This window comes from Coturnix japonica, chromosome 3 (assembly GCF_001577835.2).
Source record: "Coturnix japonica isolate 7356 chromosome 3, Coturnix japonica 2.1, whole genome shotgun sequence".
Lineage (NCBI taxonomy): Eukaryota > Metazoa > Chordata > Aves > Galliformes > Phasianidae > Coturnix > Coturnix japonica.
The window spans coordinates 36,494,502-36,516,062 of record NC_029518.1 but is presented as its reverse complement, the minus strand read 5'-3'; the positions used below and the strand labels follow the sequence as shown (position 1 = coordinate 36,516,062).

Sequence of the window (21,561 nt, the reverse complement as noted above, 5' to 3'; positions counted from 1 at the left end):
CACTGTGGGATCCAAAACATGGAGGGCAATGAAATCAGAGGTAAAGGCAATTTTAAATGAGTTAGGTAGCTGGCTAACACTCTCAGGAGGCACTGACTGGGTACCTCCAATTTCCAAGTCTCCTTCTGGCAGATCTAGATGAAAAACTCATTCTTGAAGCTTATGAAGTCCAAAACCACCAAAATTCCTGAGCTGTTCAGCCACTCAGAGGTCCAAGGGTAAGAAAATCCCACAGAGCAGGTGTCCAGCTTTGCTGGATTAGGCTTGTCATGCTTGCCCTCCTGTCTGCCTCCTGGTGCAGCTGGGCACAGATGGGCAGAGATTTACCCTGACCTCAGACTTCTGCTGAGAGGAAAGAGGGTAAACTCTTGTGAAAGTCATAGCAGGTATGGAAGGAGTTGAATAATTGGGACGCTGGTATACACTTCAGAGTGAAAAGCCATAGGGTGGCACTAAGACAAGACAAATGTAGGTTAACTACCAGAAAAGAAGAAGTTTCAGATGTTAAATAACAGCACCGTCCCATTTATTGCTCAACTTAAAACTCCCCTGGAGAGTTTTTGAAGGAAAAGATTAAAAACATAAAAAGAGAAATGACACTGCTTTGGCACAGCAAGACCTATTAATGAGCTTGAATAACATCCTGCTATTTTAAAAGGGCTCCATACAGGTCATGCTTAGCTAAAAAGTGTGCCTTGTGTCAGCCCAAGAGTTTCAAAAACACATTCCTCAATGCACTGTGAAGTTGATCTCACTTCAGAATGAAATAGGGCTGTTCTAAGATTTTGTTATTTGTCATCTTGACAAAGCAAGTTGTGCAGTGATGCCCACTACCTTCCCAGATTGATTTTTAAAGACGTGAATGCAGTGGGAGAATGGGACCCCTAGAAGCATGAAGCATCTTTACCGGGGAACAACCTGAGTCACTGTTGTAGCAAGAGCACTATGAACAGTGTCATCAAGGGAGAAGGAAAGACCAGAGGCAAAGACCTGTTTGTGATGCAGAACGGGCAGAGCCAGAGATAAAACCTAGTATGAAGCATTACTGTTTTATCATCAAGGCTGTGCAACTAGTGTCTGGAGAAGCAGAGAGGCTTTGCTGAAGATATCTCTGGGGAATCCTCAGGGACTGTAATGTGGAAGAGGGAAGGAGCCATTCCTGACAAGGAGTATACAAGCGACTGCTCAGAGGGGGTGCAGAAAAGCAAAGGGTAGTGACATTCTTTCCTATGTTGTACCTAGTCTCCATTTTAGAACAAATAAAGACTGCATGGCAATTCCAGCTGTTTGAACAAAGCAAATGAGGAACACATATTATTTGCCTTTCTTTATCACTTGAACTGAGAAAATGCGTCATACACAGTGATCCACTCATTGAAGAAAGAGGATTTATGTGCCAAGATACTCAGAAAAAAAGCAAGAGGGAGAAAAAACACTCAGATGGAGGAAGAAGATTTCAGAAAGATCAGCATACCAGCAAATAGTAGAGCCATACACATGTCTCAGCAGGTCAGCCAGCCGGGGACTGTGGGACTCTTACCAAAGCAGTCAGTGAGATGCTTTTGCCAATCTGATTGCTTGAGCATCACTTCTGCATCTATCACATTTCTGGCCCCTGCACATCTAATTTGGTACTGAATTGCTTTTGGTTTTTGTAAAAAGAAAAAACAAAATACTCCCTGATCTTTATTTGCTGAGATTGGCTTTAGATGTGGGCTTACAGAGTCCACCAGTAAGGTACATGAACAAGTCATCAGAGCAAATCTAATGTGATTTGTTCTCATTTTCATTCTTCTTTGTTCAACATAGTGAATCAATGTTTACTTACAAGCAAGCTTTCATTCTAAATGACCCATGCAAGCGCACTGAGGTTGAATGAGGCCAGAGCTTGAAAAAAAATCTAGAAATTCAGTCATCCACTAAGCGTCAATAACAGTATTACGGACCTTGGGTCACAAAGCATTTGTCATGAAACATCCTGCAGCTGGGAAAGATGCACTGACCCTGTTCTAGTTGGCTCTCCCCAGAATCCCTTTACAGATGTTCTCTGATGTCTGCAGTGCATCTACTGTTGCCAGATCAATCTGTACAGTGAGTTAGTAACACTCTCCAATCCCCACCAAGCATTTGGCAAGGAGTGATGACTTGCAGGTGTGCTAAGATTGGAGTAGGTAAGAATAGAGAAGGAAGAACAGAGGTGAAGTGACACAGATTTTTTATGTGTGAAGCTGAAGGCTCAGAAGCCCCTTTGATTTTGCTGCGGCACCCTGAGAACACCAGCTCTTCTCACAGCAAAGTGATTCTCCTTATGCATCCAAGCACTCATTTTGTGTTGCCTGTATTTTGAGATGCAAGACCACTAATGCATAAGAAGATAACACAACATCAGTCGATGTCCATAGAAGTAAATATGTCCAGAAGGATGCCCATGGATGTAAATTTCAGAAACAAAAATGCCAACAGGTCAGACTGAGTAATATAAATAGATTTCTAGCCATAAGCTGGAAAATATAAATGCATCTGTATATACTAAATTATCCTTGGTACCTATGGATGTTTGCTCTGCACTAGTCAGTCACTTGTGCTGCTCAGGCACATGGGGGTGCAAAAGGAAATAACACAATCCCTAATGTCTCTGCAGTAGTGGTGCTCAGCATAAACGACACCAAGATGTGCAAGATGACACCAAGATGTGAGAGATGACACCAAGCTTTGTGGTGTTCCTGAGGGACAGGATACCATCCAGAGGACCTAGACAGGCCTAGTGGTTCAACAAATCCAAGTGTAAGGTCTATCACCTGGGTCATGGCAATAACCACTACCAATACAAGCTGGGGAATGGAAGAATAGAACACAGCCCTGACAGAAAGGATGTGAAGGTACTGGTGGATGGCAAACTGGACATGAGCCAGCAATGTGCCCTCACAGCCCAGAAAGCCAAACACATCCTGGGCTGCATCAAAAGGAGTGTGGGTGAGGGAGATCCTGCCACTCTACTCTGCGCTGGTGAGACCTCATCTGGAGTACTGCATCTAGATGTGGAGTCCTCAGTACAGGAGAGATGTGAACCTGCTGGAGTGCCTTCAGAGGAGGGCCACAAAAATGAACCAAGGGATGGAAAACCTCTCCTACCAGAGCAGGCTGAGAAAGGTGGAGCTGTTCAGCCTCGAGAAGAGAAGGTTCTGGGAAGATATCATAGCAGATCTTCAGTATCTAAAGGGAAGGTTTAAAGAAGAAGGGGACAGACTCTTTAGCAGCGCCTGATGTGACTGGACCAGGTGAAATGGTTTTGAACTAAAAGAGAAGAGGTTTAGATTGTACATCAGGAAGAAGTTTTTTATGATAAGGGTGATGAGGCACTGGAACAGGTTGCCCAGAGAGGTAGTGGGAGCCCTGTCCTTGGAGACATTCAAGGTCAGGCTGAAAGGGGCTCTGAGCAACTTGACCTTGCTGCATGCATCCCTGTTCATTGCAGGGGATTTAGACTAGATGACTTTTAAATGTCTTTTCCAACTCAAAGAATTCTGTTTCTACGACTCTATAAATGGCATTTCCACTGCTGTTTGCAGTATCTGAAGCCAGGCCTGGCCTTCATGTGCACCAGCTGGTGACAATGCTAGTAGGACATGAAGCATACTCCCTAGTCAATGCCAATATAGCCCCAGGAAAAGCCCTTCCTGAGGGCCAAGTCTTTAAGTGCCACTGGGGAGCAATACTCAACCTCAACCAGGTTTAAGCAGAAGCAGTCCAGTCCTGCCCTCTGCATTTCAGGCTATGTCTAGCTCAGTGGCAGAGCTTAACTGTGATTGTACATCAGACGGGGATGTCAACAGACTGCTGTATCTCTCATAGAGCTTCAGTGAATCTGGCTCAGTTAAAGGCTCTAAGTCCTCCAGCTTACTGACAGATGAACATCCAAAAGCCAAATGCCTAAGCTGCTCTCACCTCAAGTGACCTTTGGTTAATTACCAACTTAAGTGGATAGTTTAGCTAAATTCTTTATTTATTTGGGAGGGAGAGTGGTGGAAAATTAGTATTAAATATATTTAATAATAAATATGGCCAGCATTAGATATAAACTGATTTAAACAGATAAATGCAGAGAGTATTTGGAGAAGTTTTATCAGTAATACTCCTCTCTTGTCTGCTTTGCTGGCTGCTGCCATTTCAGAGAAGCAGCTCCCAGACAGTTTTTGACAAACTTCTTTAGCACAGGCTGTTTCTGTGAAGGCACAAGCCACTCCTAGTGAGCTGACGGTGGCCTTTAACTGTTTACCCATTGTTTCTCCACACATTCACTTGCTAAGTGATCCACCCCAATTACTCCATCTTGAGTATCATGGGTCCAGAATTAGGCCCAGAGGGACCAGATAAACTGAACATATATCCTTACACTTATTTAGAAGAAAAAAAAACAACAACGAAAGCTGATGTACAAAACACAACATCCAACATCACAACATGAATGCTCTTAACTCATTCATTAACTTCTGAAAGCCTTTACTCTGTCATCTGCTGTGTAACTAAGGCTTGAATCACCAGAGAGTGAAGATCACGGCACGATTCCCAGGGATCACAATGGGCTTAACACCTAGATAGCCTATGTATCTCTCTAATCTGCTCTTTATAAACCAAGTACATTACAAGCATATGATTGTTAATGTTTTGGGTTGTTGGTTTTTTTTTGCCGTTGGCATCTGCTGTTTATCAGCTTCTGCTTTTAAATAATTTCCTTAACCTCCTTTTCCTTTTTCTGCATCCCTCAGGATGATTCTGACACCTGGAATCAAGGAACAGTACAGCTATTGGATTACATTCCTTCTGAAACTCTCTGTCTCCCAGTTTTATTTTAATCATGACACAGTTTTCATACATGGGTTTATAGGGCTTATTTCCCTGTAGGGATTATTTTCCTATTCCAGCACATGTGTGCTGAGGGGAATATTTATTTACAACATTAACTGTTCCTGACAAGATGGGAATGACCAGTATTTCAATTAGCTGTGTTCAGCCTATGAACGCTATAAAATGGCACAAAGTTTCATGCATTTAACTTCTTCTTAATCATTAAAGCTAACAGACAGTCCTACTATGAAGAATTCATCTTCTCAAACATTCAACTGCCCCTGGCATCACTGTTTGACTTTGCTGAGGTCACTGCACGCGAGGTGAGTGCACCACTCTAGAGAGCACCCAATAACCTGAATTTGCTTGAAAACTTCTTAGAGATACCCAGTAATCTCAAGTCGTTTCTCTTTCCTTCCCCTGCACTTTCCTTCTTCCCAGTGCAATGTCAACACTGGCATGAAAAACAGGAAAAAAAAAATTTAAAAAAATCACAAAAGCTCACCCCTACATTTCATCTGAATAAAATCCAACTGATGAATGGCTTGCAGTAAGGGTTCACTATCCAGCGTCAGGTCAAACTCAGCAGACACTTTTGGCTCCAAGGCTCCTTTGACCCACTGTTCCTGAGATACCTGGACACGTTTGATTAAAGCATCTGAAATCTGAAAGAGACCATCAGGCTTATGATGAAATTGCAGATGGAGCAACACGTCAGAAGACATGAGAAGTGATGGAAGAGCTGTGAGATGCAGCATGAGAAAAACAGGAATACAACAGCATGAGAGTTAAGACAGGATCCTGTAATTCTGAAGGGAATTCCATTTGTGTTATATCCTTTGGTCTCCTCCTTTCCAAAAACATTCTCATATTAGAGGACAAAAATAAAACTGCATTTGTAAAGGCCATTACTATTGTTGCATATCAGATCTCTGAATGCCTCGTGCACTTCAGAACTCTGTTCTTTGATCTGCACTCTATGGTTTTGCCCTTCTAACAGCAGTCGCTTAAAGAGAGGCTGACAAGTCAGAGGGTCCCTCTGTATAGCAGAGATGATTCAATTGAAAGGAATAAAAAATAAAAATAAAAAAATCAAATGGGAAAGAAGGTGTTTATTTCCCGCAGCAAGGGAGATAAGTTGTCAGATTTCCTAAGAACACAATAGACTCACTATTATTACATCAAAACACAGTTTTGTGTTTAAATCTTTGTTCTTGGTCAGCTTATAGACATTTAGGACACAAGACAGACTAAGATGATCACAGTGTCCTCTGTAAGCAAGATCTTGTCTCCACAGAAATCAATGAACTCAACTGTCCTTGAGCTCAGTTGTGCCATTTGGGTACCTGGAATCCTTCCAAGTGGCATTCATGTCAATCAAAGAGAGCAACATTTCTCTGGATAGATCAGGGTGAGTTTTCCTTTATTGGTTCCTATAACAAGTTCAGACATCCTTACTCACTACTGCCACTGGAAGACCCCTCTGTCTGGGCTCCTGTACCAACAGGTCCCAGCCATCCTGTGACCCTGGAGTCACTTACAGGGCTGCTGGCTCTCTTGGCTGTGTTTCTATACCCTGGCTGCAGGAGCAGTTGCTCTGAGTAATGCGGTGCTTCAGTGCTTGCTGGTTACTTTGACATCATTGTCAGATAAACCAGAAAAAAGGAAAAAAAAAAAAAAAAACCAAAAAAACCACATTTTTATATGAAAGGTGAGTGTCAAGAATGAAGACACAAATGTTATAGGAAGAGTAAGCTGAGTGGTAAACAAAGCATCTGAAGTACCTAAGCACGTTTGTTAGACCTAAAGGTTACACTTGTCCAGTAGCATCCAACTGACAGCTTGCTAAATTGCTGTGCAGTCTCTGGGATTAATATACAACACACATTCCTAACTCTTGTTTGAGACCAGACGTGACAGTAACAATCAATCTGGAGTGCTAATGGGCTTACGTTGGCTAATTCTCATCCTGTTTTCTAGGGATACTGTGAGAGGCCTTGCATTCATGCATTCATATGTGTGGCATGCACTGTTTGGCTTACAGCCACATACAGGTCATTTTGTTTGGAGCCATTTCTTCTTAGGCAATTAATAAGGCAATAAAACTAATATAGCAATATAATAATTAAGGAAAATAGTTAATAAAATGTGATTACTTAGGCCAAGTAATTGGATAATAAAATGTATATTTTTTCTCATCTATTGACCCTTTCATGACTTGCCCCATCTTCTCCCTCATCTCAGTGATTATAACTATGAAAGACTCATCCTGCTTCCTCCCTGAGACCTGGACTGCACAGCTCCTGCAAATGAGCCAGAGGGAGTCAGACAAGAAAGAGATACCTGCCAATCTTCCTTGATGTACGCTTACATGAGATCTAACCATAAAATCTCTCTCAATATATTTACAGAGGCAGACTCCAATTGGCCATCTACACATTGAAAAACTTTTTGGACCTCAACACAAGCTTCCAGTAAGTTGTTCATTGCAGATAGGGTGGAATAAACCATAAAGTTTAGCAATATTCAAATTGTTACTGGCACAGTTTTTGGTTAGGCATTATAGACATTGCCAGAAGGAATCTGTTTTGGAAGGGGAAGACACTAATTAGCAAAGCAATATACTTTTATATTTAAACGTAATTTTTTTTTCAATCTTTGATCTTTTCTACCCCAGTTTACCAGAAAGGAAAATACCTGTAAAAACCCAGAGGGATCATTTTCTTTGATAACTTCTAGGCAGTACTCCATAAGCCCTGTTGACTGACGTAGCTTCAGCGTACAGTGGTTTATCTGGTCCCAAACAACCTGGAAAACAGGCATCAGCTCAGTTCTGATAATTGCCTCAGCTTACAGTGAAATGTATAAAATTATTTCAGAAGAGCCAACAAATGGAAGAGCGTGTAAAAGCAGTGCTTAATTTAGCTGCCATATGGCCATTGCCACAACTCCATCAGCTACGCTCGCTTGCTCTGTATTGTAAATACCGATAATTAGTTTGGCAAAATGTTGTGCACGGGGAATCTCAATTTTCAGAGCAGATTAATTGCTCAAAGCTCAGGTTTGCTTGGGGCAGAAGGAGCACAGAACATATCTCTGCATTTGCAATACTCACATTCACAATCGCGCTTTCACTAAAATCTGAGCTTTCAAAAAATCTTTGTCTTAAAAGGCAAATATTACGGAGGATAACTGTGGGTTATACTCTACCATTCTCTTCCCAACTCATCATCAATCCTGTTCAGCTTAAGGATGCACTGCTAGAAATAAGAATTTTAAAAGGCATCTCTTTTTTTTTTTTTTTTGGGGGGGGGGGATGGATTTTGGACTTTATTCTGCTATAAATTATTCCCAGTAGTAGCATTGTGTTCAGTAGCACAAGTCCTCAGTTCCCAGGCTAATGGGAACAAACACTAGAATAAGCAATAGTGTTAGAATCATGTCCTAAGTGTTGTCTCTTGTTAAGCATGGAGATTTCCTAACGTCAATCTCAGGTTGGTTTTATTCATTGCTTTTAATGTTCAGTTTTTCACTTTATCTCCTCCTGTCTTAGATAATATTACCCATGCTGTAATACTTCAGAATCACTTATACAGTTCCACAATTCAAGCAACTTGTCCATTTTTTTTTACTTCTACTTTATTCATCTGGTTATAGCCTTCTTTTCCTCCCTTTAAACACTGTAGTGTTTCTTTAATTTTTTCTGAGTAGCACATGGACATCTGGAGGCTTGCTTTGATTTTAAAGATTTGAAGAGACACCAAAATCCCAAAGGTTATACCTGAGAAGGATTGGTTTCCTGCCATTGGAAGGATCCACATATGCCTAATGTTAAGTGTAGAAGCACATTTTTACTAAACTACTGAACTGGAACCCGCTGAAGAACTTCAGGATTGGGTCGTTAGGAACTTGCACTGTGTGAAGGGCTGGGAACTTGAGAAAATGCACAGTAATGCCGGGTATCAACAGCCACACTGAGCTGAATACTTACATCTGGTGAGAGCTGCACTCACCTTTAGTTTGTGCTCACGTTCCTTGGTCACTTTTGTGAGCAATTTGGCCTTTTGTCGCGTTAATGCATCAACCAAGGCATCGCACTGAGCAACAAGACAGGCTTCGTAATCCAGTCCATTCTCCTAGAAGAAGAGTCATATTCATCAAAGAAAACATGCTTTATAGCTACACAATTGTTTATCCTTACCTGTTTTTTCCATTCAGAGATATCCTTTCAAGACTTCACCATTCTTACTGCCTTTCTGATTTCATTACAGCTGTGCCATTAATAGCTGCATGCTATAAAATGAAACAGGAAGATGCCATGCTGCAAAGTGGGCTTCTATGAAAACCTTGTTTTGCTGTCACTTTCCAGACAGCAGATGTAGTACAACATAACATAAAATCAAAACCTACTGCACGCTCATACGTAAGAGGAGCCTGTCCCACTCTGTGTAATTAACCCATCACAGCTCCTTTGAAATTACTAGCTAGTACTCACAGTCTCTTATTGACTTGGTGGTAAAACTCTGCTGGGCAGGGGTCAGCAAGTGAGGTGCACAACTTTTACCCCCTACAAAGCCTGGCTGTCACTCTGCCAGTTCCCAAACCATGAATATATATATATATGACTTTAAACATCTGCTTAAGGAGAAGCATGTCAATGGAAAGCCATCGCACATCTCTAACTCATTACTGTTTCTCAGCTCTTTTGTTTATGCCATTCTTTTCTACTCATTTGCCAGCAAGAAGGGATTGAGGAGAGACAGCAGACAGCTCAGTTACTGTTCATAGGTTTATCCTAGACACCTCCTGTTGTATCATTCCCTCCTCGGCTTATATCACACCTGACTCCCTCTTAAGCTTTTTTCTATCAAGCTTCTCTTGATGTGCTGTTTTGTGTACGTAGCCTGAGTCTGTAAATGGTGGTAGTGCACCATTTTTCTCTTCATTTTCTGTTCACACTTTAAACGGGGTGTTTGGCAGGATGCCTCTTCCAAGTGAGAAAGGATGAAATTGTTACAGCAGATGGGAAAATGTGAAAAATCAGATAACGAGAGCATTAGGGAGGAGCAAGGAAACAAGAGGGGCAATGAGGAACAGGAAGTTTATAAGACTGTCAGATGTAGAAGTGACCTCAGAAAGGTGAAGGGAAGGAAGATAAGGAGAAAGCAACAGGTCTGCAAAACAGGAAAAAGAGATTAAGAATTTGCCATCTGCCTCAGGCAAGACAAAAGCTCTGCTCCTTGTAGCTCTGACATTCACAGTGAGGAGACAAAGCATGTGGATGGCTAAGTGGTCTGGAATGCACTGAAATGGGATAATAAAATGTCCATGTGGCACATTCCTTTGTGTAAAAATTCATTGTTAAGGCATTTTTGCTGAGGAGTAAGTGTCTGTATGTGTGCATGAGGTGACCACCACAAAACAGATATTAGAAATAACATGCACTAAGATATATCTCAGTTCTGGGTATTCTGGGAATGAATCTACATGTATAAATCTTTATTTATCCCCCTGCCAAAACAAAACAAACCCCAAACAACAACAAAAAAACAGTCTAAGAACTGCTCTTTGGTCCACCAGCCAAAAGGTACAGATCAGCTCATGATATTTCTAAACCTCTCCCCCTAAACAACGTGACTGCACCTAACCTGCCTAACCTACCTGTACCAATTCTTTCACCTGGGAAGAGCATGATTTGTCATGAGATAAAAGGATGCCAAGGAGCTCCACAGGAGCCAGACTGTGTGAGTGAGTGTCACCTAGCACCCAGAGTAAAGCCCTAGTCTTTTCTTACTTGGTCATACATATGCAACTGACTAGTCCTTGCGTGCTGCTTTGCTGGAATTTTATGTCCTTGTTCACCCTCATACTGGAGACTGGCTCAACACATGAAATTCATGTTCAGCTTTATGTCCAGGCATGCCTAAATTTAAGAGGGTAGATGGTTGATATAATTCCCTCTTATAAGTCCACCTTTAGTATTTAAACAAGGAGCAGCACCAAAGAAATTTCTTGCTCTTTTGATTTAATTGTAGCAGCTCCCTTATGCAGAGCAATTTGCCAGTGATTTTATTGAGATACATTTAGCAGATTTTACAGCATAGTCATAAGCAGTCATTATAGACCACCTCTGGGTTTTAAGAGGGAAATAATAAGTTTTTAATGGAGCTAGGTGACTCAAGAAAAGAGTAGCAACAAACTATTGCTTGGGATGAGCTACCACAGCCCAAAAATAGCTGCCAGCATACACAGGAAGAACTGCTCTCTAGAGATTCCCATTCTCCTTGGGCAATGAAAGAAGGCCAGGTTACTAGGCTATAGGGGCTGTTTAACTTTTAGATAGAGAAGGTTAGCTGAGAAAAACCTCAGAGTGCTCAAAACACAGCACATTACAGGCACCATCTGGTGTCTCCACACTGGTATATTTCAACTGGATGTGCTCTTTTTTACTAGTTTCCTCATCTTTCTTTGTTCTCTTCCCCACCCAACACGCTGCAGAAGGCAGTGAGGGTGTGTGATCATACTGCTCTGCGGCAATCTGAGAGCTTTGGCAGCACTTGTGGTACAATCCATAATTTGCAGAGTTAAGTGACATTTTTTAAGTGATTAAATCCTGAACCAAACACAGATTGTTGAAATTCTGCTTCAGCTTTCTGTTAGGGACAGAAATAAGACTTGCTTGTTGATGAAAGAAGAGCACACATATCATTGATGAGGCTGCAGATAGAAAGTATCTCCTTCCAGACACCACAAAGCTCAAAGTACAGAAGCACATCTGCAGCCCTACTCTTCATGGCAAGAAGGGAGTTGAGGACCAGATGATCTCCAGCACTGATCAGAGTGTAAATCTGGTTGGAAACAGAACTTGCTTCCTTTGGGGCTTGTGCCCTCAATTAATGCACTCACCATGAGTTCTGTTCTGACTGTTAAAGCTGGGCAATTGAATGCATGGAAATACCTTCTCCTTTAATAAACAATCAAATTGACTTAGCAGCATGTGTTTCTTCCTTCTTTTTTGACTTCCTACAAATTGTCTAATAAACAGATTGACTGGATTTTATCCAGCAACAGGGACGCTTTTAGAAAATGCCAGATGAAAAACAAGTAGCAAATTCTGAGAGGGTAAAAAGGAGAATTTGCCCTAAATGTCCAATTCAAGGAAGGGCCAGCAGGAAGGAGGTTGGAAGCATGACTGAGGGGTTCAGTCAAATCCAAATAACTCAGCTCTGGTGTCCAGTACTGAGTATCAGCTTCTTGCAATAAACAGCAAACAATCCAGAAGCTAAAACAGGCTCATAGGCATTATTTGATGAGTAATTTTGCTTAGCAAACTTCTATCTGAGAGAGGTTAAACGATTCCAGGAAATACAAGAACAGTGAAGGAGATGAAGCCATCAGATAAATTATTCACTCGGTTCTATTGATTACATATCATCAAAACAACTAACACTCTACGGTTACCTGTATCTGCTGCAATAAATTTTTCAGCTGAACCAAAAATTCTTTAGCTTCCTTTGCTTTATCTGAAACACCATTTAAAGCCTGAGACAGTTGCGCCTGCAAGAAAAAAAGAAGAAAACAATAAGAGGAAAAATTGGAGATAAGATGTAAATATATTTCTTACTAATCCTTGCTTTTAATGAGTAATGATGAGCTAATAGGCTTACTTGCTGTCACACACATTCTTATACATGCAGGCTGTGTGCTACAAGAGAAGAGTTAAGATTTTAATTGTAGTAAGATTTAATAAAGGAGAAATATGCATGTGGGGGCAGTTAAGTGTTGTGGCTGCACATTCCACATTATTGCAGTCATTCTGTAAGTCAAGATACTTTTTATAAGACGGCTACCCACTTGTATAAGGAAATAATAATCCTACACAGTAACATCTGTCGTGCTTTAAAATTCTCAAGTACTTTCCAAAATAGTATTTCATCAGAGCCTGAAATCTTTACAAGCATAGTACCTTCTACCAAACCTACGACTTTAGAGACAAATCTGTGTTCTTAAAATTCACTGTTACGTCCTTTTAGGGCTTCAATTTTCCATGCTCCAACCCAACAAATAGGTGAGTATTTCTGGAACAGCTAAAACAACCTCTTCCTCTTGCTCTTGACAGGTGAGAGATGAGGATTTAATCTACTGTAAGCTGATACTGAAGACCCAGCTTCCTGTTACTCAGCTTCCAGCTGAGATCTCTACAGTGAACAAGCCATTTCATGAAGGACTTTCAGGGTCTGAAGGAAGGAGGAGGAACCGTGGCCTGAAGGTGCAGTCCTTGTGGTTTCTTTGCAGCCTGACTGGGACTACAGAAATCATGCTTTTCCATCCATTAGCCCCTGGCCAGTCCAAATCCAGCCTTAGATATATGCCAGCATAACATGGAGGGATGGGATAGGTCCCATTCTGAGTGACACTGGTGATGTGTTTTGCTGTCACGCTCAGCCTTCCTCACAGAGTATGCACCTAATGCTGGTCATTAGTGTCACACACTCCTGTGCCAAGCCTGACTGGTTAGACTCTCTTTTCATAGGCCAGCTCCTTAGTCACAATTGCAATCTATCAGACTGCCAATGCCCAAGTATTATCCTCATCAAACAGATATTCAACTGATGTAAAGAAACAGAAAATGAAGCCTCCTTGCTTAAAGTCAGGTTTCCAAAAGATTGCAGTCTCTTGACTCCGTAGGACTAGAGGATGCCTGGAGACAGAGCCTTATGCATAGGAAGGCACAAATGCTATGAGAACTTCTTACAGGAGACCCAGCTAGTTACACTTCTCCCACATCAGCTCTTACTCTCAAATCAAATTACATTTCATCAGAAAAGAACAGCCAAAGGTTACAATTAGTCATCGGGTAGAAATCCCAAACCACACCAATGAATTCTGACCAACATGCGCTGCTATCAACCAGCGCGGTCATGGCTGGCTCCTGGCATTCTACCGTTCCAAAGGACTGGAATAGAAACTTGACAATGTCATTGATCAGATGGCTCCTAAGTGAATTTTTGTGCTCACTAAAAGCTGTGGTTGCATTAATACGACGGCAGTGCGGAACCAGGGAGATCAGGTCTCCACTTACAAAACCCACTTAGAGGTAATAGCCCTGCTTTTCAAAGCATTTGTAAAAGATACCTTCCAAAGCAGAGGAATCTAGTCATGCACTTCCCATTAAAACCAAACAGAACTACATGACTAAGCACCCTGTAAGTAAACCAACCAAACCATAAAAAAATTCCTTGCACACTCAGAGCAATCCTGCATGCTGCAGAATATTTACTTGAAGCCAAACTGAAATGTTACGAGCTCCACTGACTATGGCAATTTCATAGTTTCATAGTTTCATAGTTTCGTGCGGGTTGGAAGGGACCTTAGAGATCATCGAGTCCGGCCCCCGGGATTCGAGCCTCTGTGTAGCAGAGCGGCACTTCTACCACTTGCGCCACAGGGGGGATTCGAACACCCAGGCCCCAGTGTTGCAAGGCGGCGTCTTTAACCACTGCGCCACCGGGGCACACAATTAATGACTCCTGACAAGCAGTATTCTACGTATAGTTATCTTTACTTCAATACTAGTCTTGCAACAACAAAAAAAAATAGCAAGGATTCTGGAGGTGGACACAAGGTTTCTTCTTCTATCAAAGACAGAAACAGAGAGATAATGAGGGTGAGTAATTAAATCCAGATAGGCACGGAAGACTGATGCTTCCTTTGATTTTAGAAAATGAACCAGATAATGCCAATGCCCTCTTTCAACCGAGCAGTTCATGCTCGTTTAACTTGTTTTCCCTCCATCTCTCTTCAGCAGCAGATTGGCTATTGATTAGACAAGCTTATCCTGGTGCTGCAAGCTGAAAGAGCCCTCATGATTTTGCAAACACAACTCCTTCCAACCAGCAGATCAAAGCAGGCATGCAGACAACCACACTTATTTTCAGCCATCTGCCTTTCACACACCTGTCCAGCTGAAGCTTGTTTTGGCATTTCTGTACATATAAAACCAGTGTTCAGACTGTGAAATGTATGCACCACCTGTTTTAGATCTTTCTGTGAAGATCTAAACCAACTTCTCTGGGAGTAGATTTGTGGAGTTTACTTAATAACCTAAAGCTGTTGGTCCAGATAGGTAAGTAGTGTAAGAGAGCGTAACAAAGACTAGTTATGTCAGTGGATTTACAGCTGATTTATGCAGTTACAGCCACGTTTTTATTTTCCACCATTTCTTATTCTATTGAAGAATTTACATACAGCAGTGCAATGGGCAAACCTGTGCCATTAGTGAAGGCCAAGCAGTCTTGTACAGCCATCAAGCCATTGGCACAGCTAGGAGTAAATGCCCTTCTCGCTGCATGGTCTGAGACATCACACCAAGAAATCTGTAGTTTTCTACTGAACCTCTGTGCAAGACTCAGGCAAAGGGGAAGTCAAACAATTTGAAGAGAAGAACAGTGCAGAAATCGAATGAAAATGGATTCTGAAGGAAAAGACGGGCAGTGATACTTGAAAAACTCTAGGACTTTAAACTCTAGTTTTTAATTTTACTATTGTGGGATGAAACTGTGAGCTGTGAGGGGGGACATGGCAGTGGAACTCTCTACAGGGGAAGAATGCTGCCCCTTGCCGTAGGGGGAGATAAGCAGGCTCTCATCCCCTGGTGGGGAACAGGTGCCGACCTGCCACCTGAGAAGGCTCAACTCATGGAGAATCCCTTCCACCTGCTGCTCTACCATCTACATCAGATTATCTGGGGAGAACACACAGAGCTTGAATTCCATTGGCAAACCACATGCAATAACACTTCAGTATGAGTAACTTACGGCTTGGCCAAAGTCACTTCAGGCAATAAACCAGTAGAAATTGCTGTATGCGAGAACTATTACTAAGCATAAGCATCTAATTCTAGAGCAATTTATCTGAATGAATGTGAGCTGATGATTTAGGCTGTCTATGGTTCCAGTACGTTTATTTTCTGCCAAGTATATTGTTCTAGTAAAGTAATATCTATGAAAGCCCAATGTCAGAGTCCCCAAATCAGTTAATTTTGAAATTTATTTAAACTTCCACTAGAACTTCCACCATGAGTCCATAGATCAAGAGGAATCACATTTTTGCGAGAATGTACTCCCAGAAAAAGAACGTGGACAAGCCAACAATCTCTTGTTCATTCTTTCAGCAACGGGAAAACAGGAAAATGACTGTCAGCATGCGCTGACTACACCGGAGTTTACCATGTTGCTCAGAAAGTCTCCAACCAGTCTTAACTCAAAGTAAATTGTAACACAACACAAGCTGGTCTCTCACAGCCCACATAACATTAACCACATTTCAACAGTGAGCTCAGACACTGCTCATTTGAATAATTCTGTACAGACCTAGATCCTGCTGTTAGCAGAAGTAGTGATGATCTGTTCCTTCTGCACCAAGAGAACAACTCCTCTACCATTACATTAGAGAGGAGCTGGCAGAGCCGTTGGCAGACAGCATGCAAACTTTGACATGCATACTGAAGGACTGTCTCTTAGGTGCATGAACTGTGCTGCTCATCCCAAGTCTCTTTTGGGAAGTCTTAAATCAAAAGTCAACTTTTTCCTCTTACTAAAAGTCTTAGGCTTCTGCTCCACCACTCTATGGTTGAAGAACAAGGAGACCAGTCTTCGCTTTGTCCCCTCCTGTGGATCTCCCTGGATGAGAGTATTTCTCTGGGCTTGCTATGATGCTAACTACAGGAGAGAATGGAATCCTGTGGCCAGAAAAGCTAGCCAAGTGCTCTTTACATGGTCTGTGGGAAAAGCCCTTTCCCTGGAGCTCCAAAGGACCACTCTCAACACTGAAGTTTTATGTTCCCCCCTGTAGGTACACCTGTAGTAACAAATCACTTTAGAGGGTCCATCATTCTTAATAAAAATGAGCTAGCATCATATACTTCTTAAACTTTTATGGTCATGTTTTCTCTTTATTCAAATGATTGTAAAGACTTTTGCATGGTGAGCATGGCCACATGACCCAGCAGATCTACAAGAACCTGGGAAGCTTCCTGTGCTGCACAGTGGCTGCCTCTGTCACGTCCTTAAGGGCCTCCAGAGCTACAGAGCACCAGGGAACAGAAGGGTAAACCAGAGTGCAACACAATATGAATCTGGTAAAGTTTCACTTGCCCACAGAGCCCATTCTACTGCTGTCTACTCGTATCATTAAGGTCCCTCCAAACATCCCTTCTGGCCTCTTCGGTGAAGGTTCTTCACCAGAGGGCAGTGAGCATGGAATGCGATGCCCAAGGCAGCAGACCCAAGTGCTGGAGTTCAAGGAGTGTTTGGACAACACTCTCAGACACATGGTTTGGATTTTGGGTGGTGCTGTGTTGAACTAGAAGCTGGGCTCAGTGATCCTGGTGGTTCCCTTCCAGCTCAGGATGTTCTGCAATTCTATGATGTTTTGAGAACTGAGGAGAGGTGAAGATCTTTCTGAGATACAGAAGACAACATGAAGTCCCTTGACAGCTCCTGTCATGCCTTCCACCTAAAACCTTTGGGTGGCTGAGGGCCACTCACCCTCACTGATAGGAATTCATGGTAGAAAACGTCTGTGACAGCTCCCATTGAGATGAAAGGAGTGAGAGAAATGAAAGAATGACCACACCATCTCCTCCTGCTTCCTGTAGGTCTGCATGGGATGGTGCAGACCATAGCAAAGCTGGCTAAAGCCAGGTGCTCATTCAGGCCTGGTTGAGCTTGGTCAAGGTAAGGGAAGGCAGCAGCAGGAGGAGTTTGGGGGACACCAGAAGACCCTGAGCAGAGACTGTGGATTGAAGAGAGCACTGGAGACCAAAGAGTGCTGTGCAAGGGAGAAAACACCTGGAATGACAGCGGGGAGAGAAGTTCTCAGCTGACAGCGGGGAGACAAAGTCCCGCTGGCACCCCGGCTCCTCCTGGCCATTGGCACGTGCTTCGTGCTTACCTTGTGCTGCTTCCACACGGCGCCCAGGGCCTTGACGTCGTGCTTGCCGTGCCTGCCGTCCTCCAGGCACTGGTAGCAGACGGGGCTGCGGCAGCTCACGCAGTACATGCTGTAGTTCTCCAGGTCGTGCTCGGCGCACGTTGGCAGCTTACGCCCGCCGCCCGCCCCCTTCCCGCCGCTATCGCCCCCTCCGGGTGTGCCCGGAGCCCCGGGCGGTGGGACCAGGCGGTGCTTGGCAAAGGGCCCGCGGGCCGGGTGGCATCGGAGCTGGCATGCGGAGCAGTACAGCACGTCGCACTGCTCGCACAGCGCGGCCGCCGGCTCGGGAGGGCTGCGGTCGCACAGCTGGCACTTGGCGGCGGCGGCGGCGGCGCGGCCCTGCTGGTAGCGCTGCACGATGGCCTCCAGCAGCCGGTTGCGCTGGAAGCCGCGGAGGCCGCGCTGGTCCAGGGAGGCGCTCCGGTGGCACTGCGGGCAGGTGAGGGACGAGCCGGCCGGGCCGGCGCCACGCTGAGACGCCGCCGCCCCTGCGGGTGCGGGCACCAACGGCAGCACCCGCACGCCGTTGGGGGACTTCAGGCTGGGGGTGTAGGAGCCGTAGCCGCTGTCGGTCTCGCTGTGCAAGCTCAGCTTGTCCGCGTGCTCTACGCCGCCGCCCGCCACGCACTCCGAGTCCAGCGAGGCGGCCGGCCCCGGCCCCAGGCTCGGCCCCAAGCTCGGCCCCGGCGCGGCCGCGGAGGCTGCGGGCGTCGCGGAGCCCCGCGGCTGGAGCAGGGCCGGCAGGTGCTGCTCGTTGTCCGGGGTCTGCACGGCGATGGTGCGGGCACAGGGCAGGCAGACATTGTGCGAGCAGGGCAGGATGATGGGCTCGCGGAAGAGCGAGCCGCACACCGGGCACTTCAGCTCCTCTTCCATGGCCGCTGTTTTGCTTGCGCGGGCTCGGGCTCAGGCGGGCGGCAAGGGGTCGGGGCCGCCGGGCGCCTCCATCCCCCGCGGCGCCTGCGGAGGTTCAGCACCCTCCGTGCCCGGACAGCTCCAGGCCGTATTGCAGCCGGCGGGGCGCGGGCGCTGTCCGGGAGCTGGCGGCGACCGGCGCGGGGGAAGCTCCGTCCCCGCTCCCCAGGTCGGGCGGGCGGCGTGCGGGGCTGGTGCGTGTCCGTGCCGGGTGTAGTGATATATGGGCACGGGAGGCGGGGGCAGAGGGAGGAAGGGGCGGGAGGAGCCATCTCCAGCAAATGAGGGATCGCTCACCCTACGGCTGAGTACAGCAAAAACAGTTTTTAAAGGATCTCTCTACGGCGGTGTATTTATACGTTGAAGTAAACCTATTGTTTAGGTAACGGGATGAAGGCAGGCGGGGTTCCTCTATCCGTAGGAGCCTTTTCTCTCCTCCCCTGGGAAAACAGAAAGGAGGAAGCTCCTACTAATGAACCAAGCGCGTCTGTCTTTCACCGGTACCTTACCGTACTTGAGCACGACGAGGACGCACAAAACGTCAGTCATTGAAAGAGGGAAGAATGGGAGAGAGTTAAAGGGAATCCCGGCAGAGAATTCTGTGGCTACACGGAGCGAAGGGTAAGCAGCAGGGAGACGTGCGGCATCACCCCTGTCGTCACTGTATAATTCCAACAGAAACTGCTGGGAGAATAAACAGGGGATGGCAGCTGAGAGTTTGTGCAATGAGGATGGTTATCTTCAGGAGAAAGCAACCAGCAGTGGGAAACCCCCCCATCTGTTTTGTTTACCCTACATTAGTGCAGCGTGGATGTAGCAGCAGTTTATTTTCATAGTGAAGAGATTATACAAGTGATTTCATTGCTTTCATTTTTTTTTCTGTTCATGTATCTCATTTAAATGCCACGTCTGAGTTAACATCAGCTTCATAAGCAGATTTTATTTTTTACTTCTAAATACAAGCTTGTTGTGTCAGAGCAGCTTGTAAAGATGCAGCCCTAACTCGTGTCAAATGGAAAAAGGAACATATTTAAACAAACCACCTCTCTTTATAACTCTTCTTAGCCCATGGTGAGCATTTTGTGGCACTGGGTAGGAAAGGGTCTTGTAGTTTCAGGTTTGTTTTTGCCAGGTTGTAAAACTGTTGATGCATAGAAAAGGAGGGATGGGGACAGAGAGAATGAATATATTAAAGCTTCCATTTTGTTTTCATTGTTTCCTCTCTGCAGTTCTCTTACTTGCAACTTGCCTAGATGTCCTTATGACAAGGTGAGGGAAAAGGAAGTCTCAGGTGGGTTAAAGCTTTGTGTTCCTCAGTGTAAGGTTGAGAGGCAGGTTTGTCCCTTGGCAAATAAAAGACAAAATCTCTGACCCATGTAAAACCGCCTGTCTGCTGCCCAGGAATCTTTTCCTTTCATGTGACCTCTGTGCCAAGATTCAGAGCTGAGGGCTGTGTTTGGGCTGCCTACACCCAAAAGCTTCAGCAGTGTGAAAAAGGTTCTGATATACTACTGATTTCAGAGATACCTTATGCTACTGCATCACAAGATAAAGCTGTGAGTGAAATGCTGTTACCTTTATAGCCTCTATTCTCTGCTTTATCATCTGTCAGCCGTGGGAGTGATGTATAATAAAGATTTCTTGCATATGTACAGGTGAATCCAAATCACAGCATTCAAGTGTATGTTGGAAGCCATAATCCTAAAGTAATTAGGAAGGCACTGTAAGCTTTATTCCCTTGGACCTTTACTTCATTTTTACCTATCTTGTGCCAGTGATTAGAATGCACACATTGGTAATAGCAGCTCTGAAACATATAAACAGAACTGGACATATTAGGCAGGAAGGGATGAAAATGCATAGGTATGAACACCAGACCCTAAGAGTACTCATTTACAGAGGCTTTTTAGCTATGGATGACAAGTTCTGGAGTTGTAACCCAGTGAATTTTGAATTTCTATCTCAATCATTACAATTTACATAAAAATGTAGTACTGTTTTCCCTTGTCTATAGAGGGAAATGGTATCTTTGAAGTGCCACTGTGATGAGCCAAACTGAACATTCCTCCTCTTCTCTAAAAGCTCCATATAATCTAAGAGCATATGTCCATAACTGACGATGTTTGCAACAGAGACTAAAACTTTGACCTGGTTTTCTCTGTCCTGTGTTGTGAATTTTTCACAGAATCATAGAATCGCTCAGGTTGGAAAAGACCTTAAAGATCATAGAGTCCAACCATGACCTAACCATACTACCCTAACTAACAACCCTCCCTGTTGTTAAAATCATGTCCCTGAGCACCACATCCAAAGGGTTTTTAAACACATCCAGGGATGGTGACTCAACCACCTCCCTGCCTATTCCAGTGCTTAACAGCCCTTGCTGTAAAGAAGCTTTTTCCTGATATCCAACCTAAAATTACCTTGGCGTGACTTAAAGCCATTTCTATGCCATTCTTTTTTCACCTACTTCATAAACTTGCTCTAAACATTTACACCCAGGAGAGACTGGGCTTTGAGAGGAAGAAGAGCTGTGTGGTCCAGTGCACTACTGACCACCTGCTCCTCCAGAGGCAAGAACAGAAACTGATGTAAGCACTGAAGTTTGGCACCAACACTGAGTGCTCCTTGCAGCCCCCACTGGTTCATTTGGGCAGCCTGAATTTTGCCGAGAAACAGATTCTACTGAGTAGGCCCTGCTGATGTCAATAGAGTTACTCCTAAAGCTCTGTTTGGACTGATAGAATCGGGCCTTTATCATGTTTTGTAACCAAGCCATTCTTAAAGTGGCTGTGAACCCAATGATTT

The 21,561-nt window shown here is 44.2% G+C and overlaps 1 protein-coding gene and 1 long non-coding RNA gene across 6 annotated transcripts in view; one reads left to right on the top strand and one right to left on the bottom strand.

Moving 5' to 3' along the window:
* Positions 1 to 18,952, bottom strand: part of TRIM67 (tripartite motif containing 67) — a 33,512-nt gene extending 14,560 nt beyond the window's left edge. For 3 of the 5 annotated variants that reach the window (XR_004306716.1, XM_015857937.2, XM_015857939.2), the window contains exons 1-5: positions 17,800 to 18,952; positions 12,307 to 12,402; positions 8,859 to 8,981; positions 7,543 to 7,653; positions 5,351 to 5,510 (exon numbers count right to left, since the gene is read on the bottom strand). Coding sequence is in view for 4 of the 5 variants with exons in the window: in XM_015857937.2 (XP_015713423.1) it covers positions 5,351 to 5,510; positions 7,543 to 7,653; positions 8,859 to 8,981; positions 12,307 to 12,402; positions 17,800 to 18,714 (1,405 nt within the window). In the remaining variant the exon portion in view is untranslated. The remainder of the gene's footprint in view (positions 1 to 5,350; positions 5,511 to 7,542; positions 7,654 to 8,858; positions 8,982 to 12,306; positions 12,403 to 17,799) is intronic. The other 2 variants (XM_015857938.2, XM_015857940.2) reach the window with 1 other exon arrangement.
* On the top strand, positions 18,869 to 20,135 carry LOC116653210. Its single transcript, XR_004306717.1, has 2 exons — positions 18,869 to 19,374; positions 19,983 to 20,135. It is a non-coding gene; the product is annotated as an uncharacterized LOC116653210 (long non-coding RNA).
* The last annotated feature ends 1,426 nt before the right edge of the window (positions 20,136 to 21,561 follow it).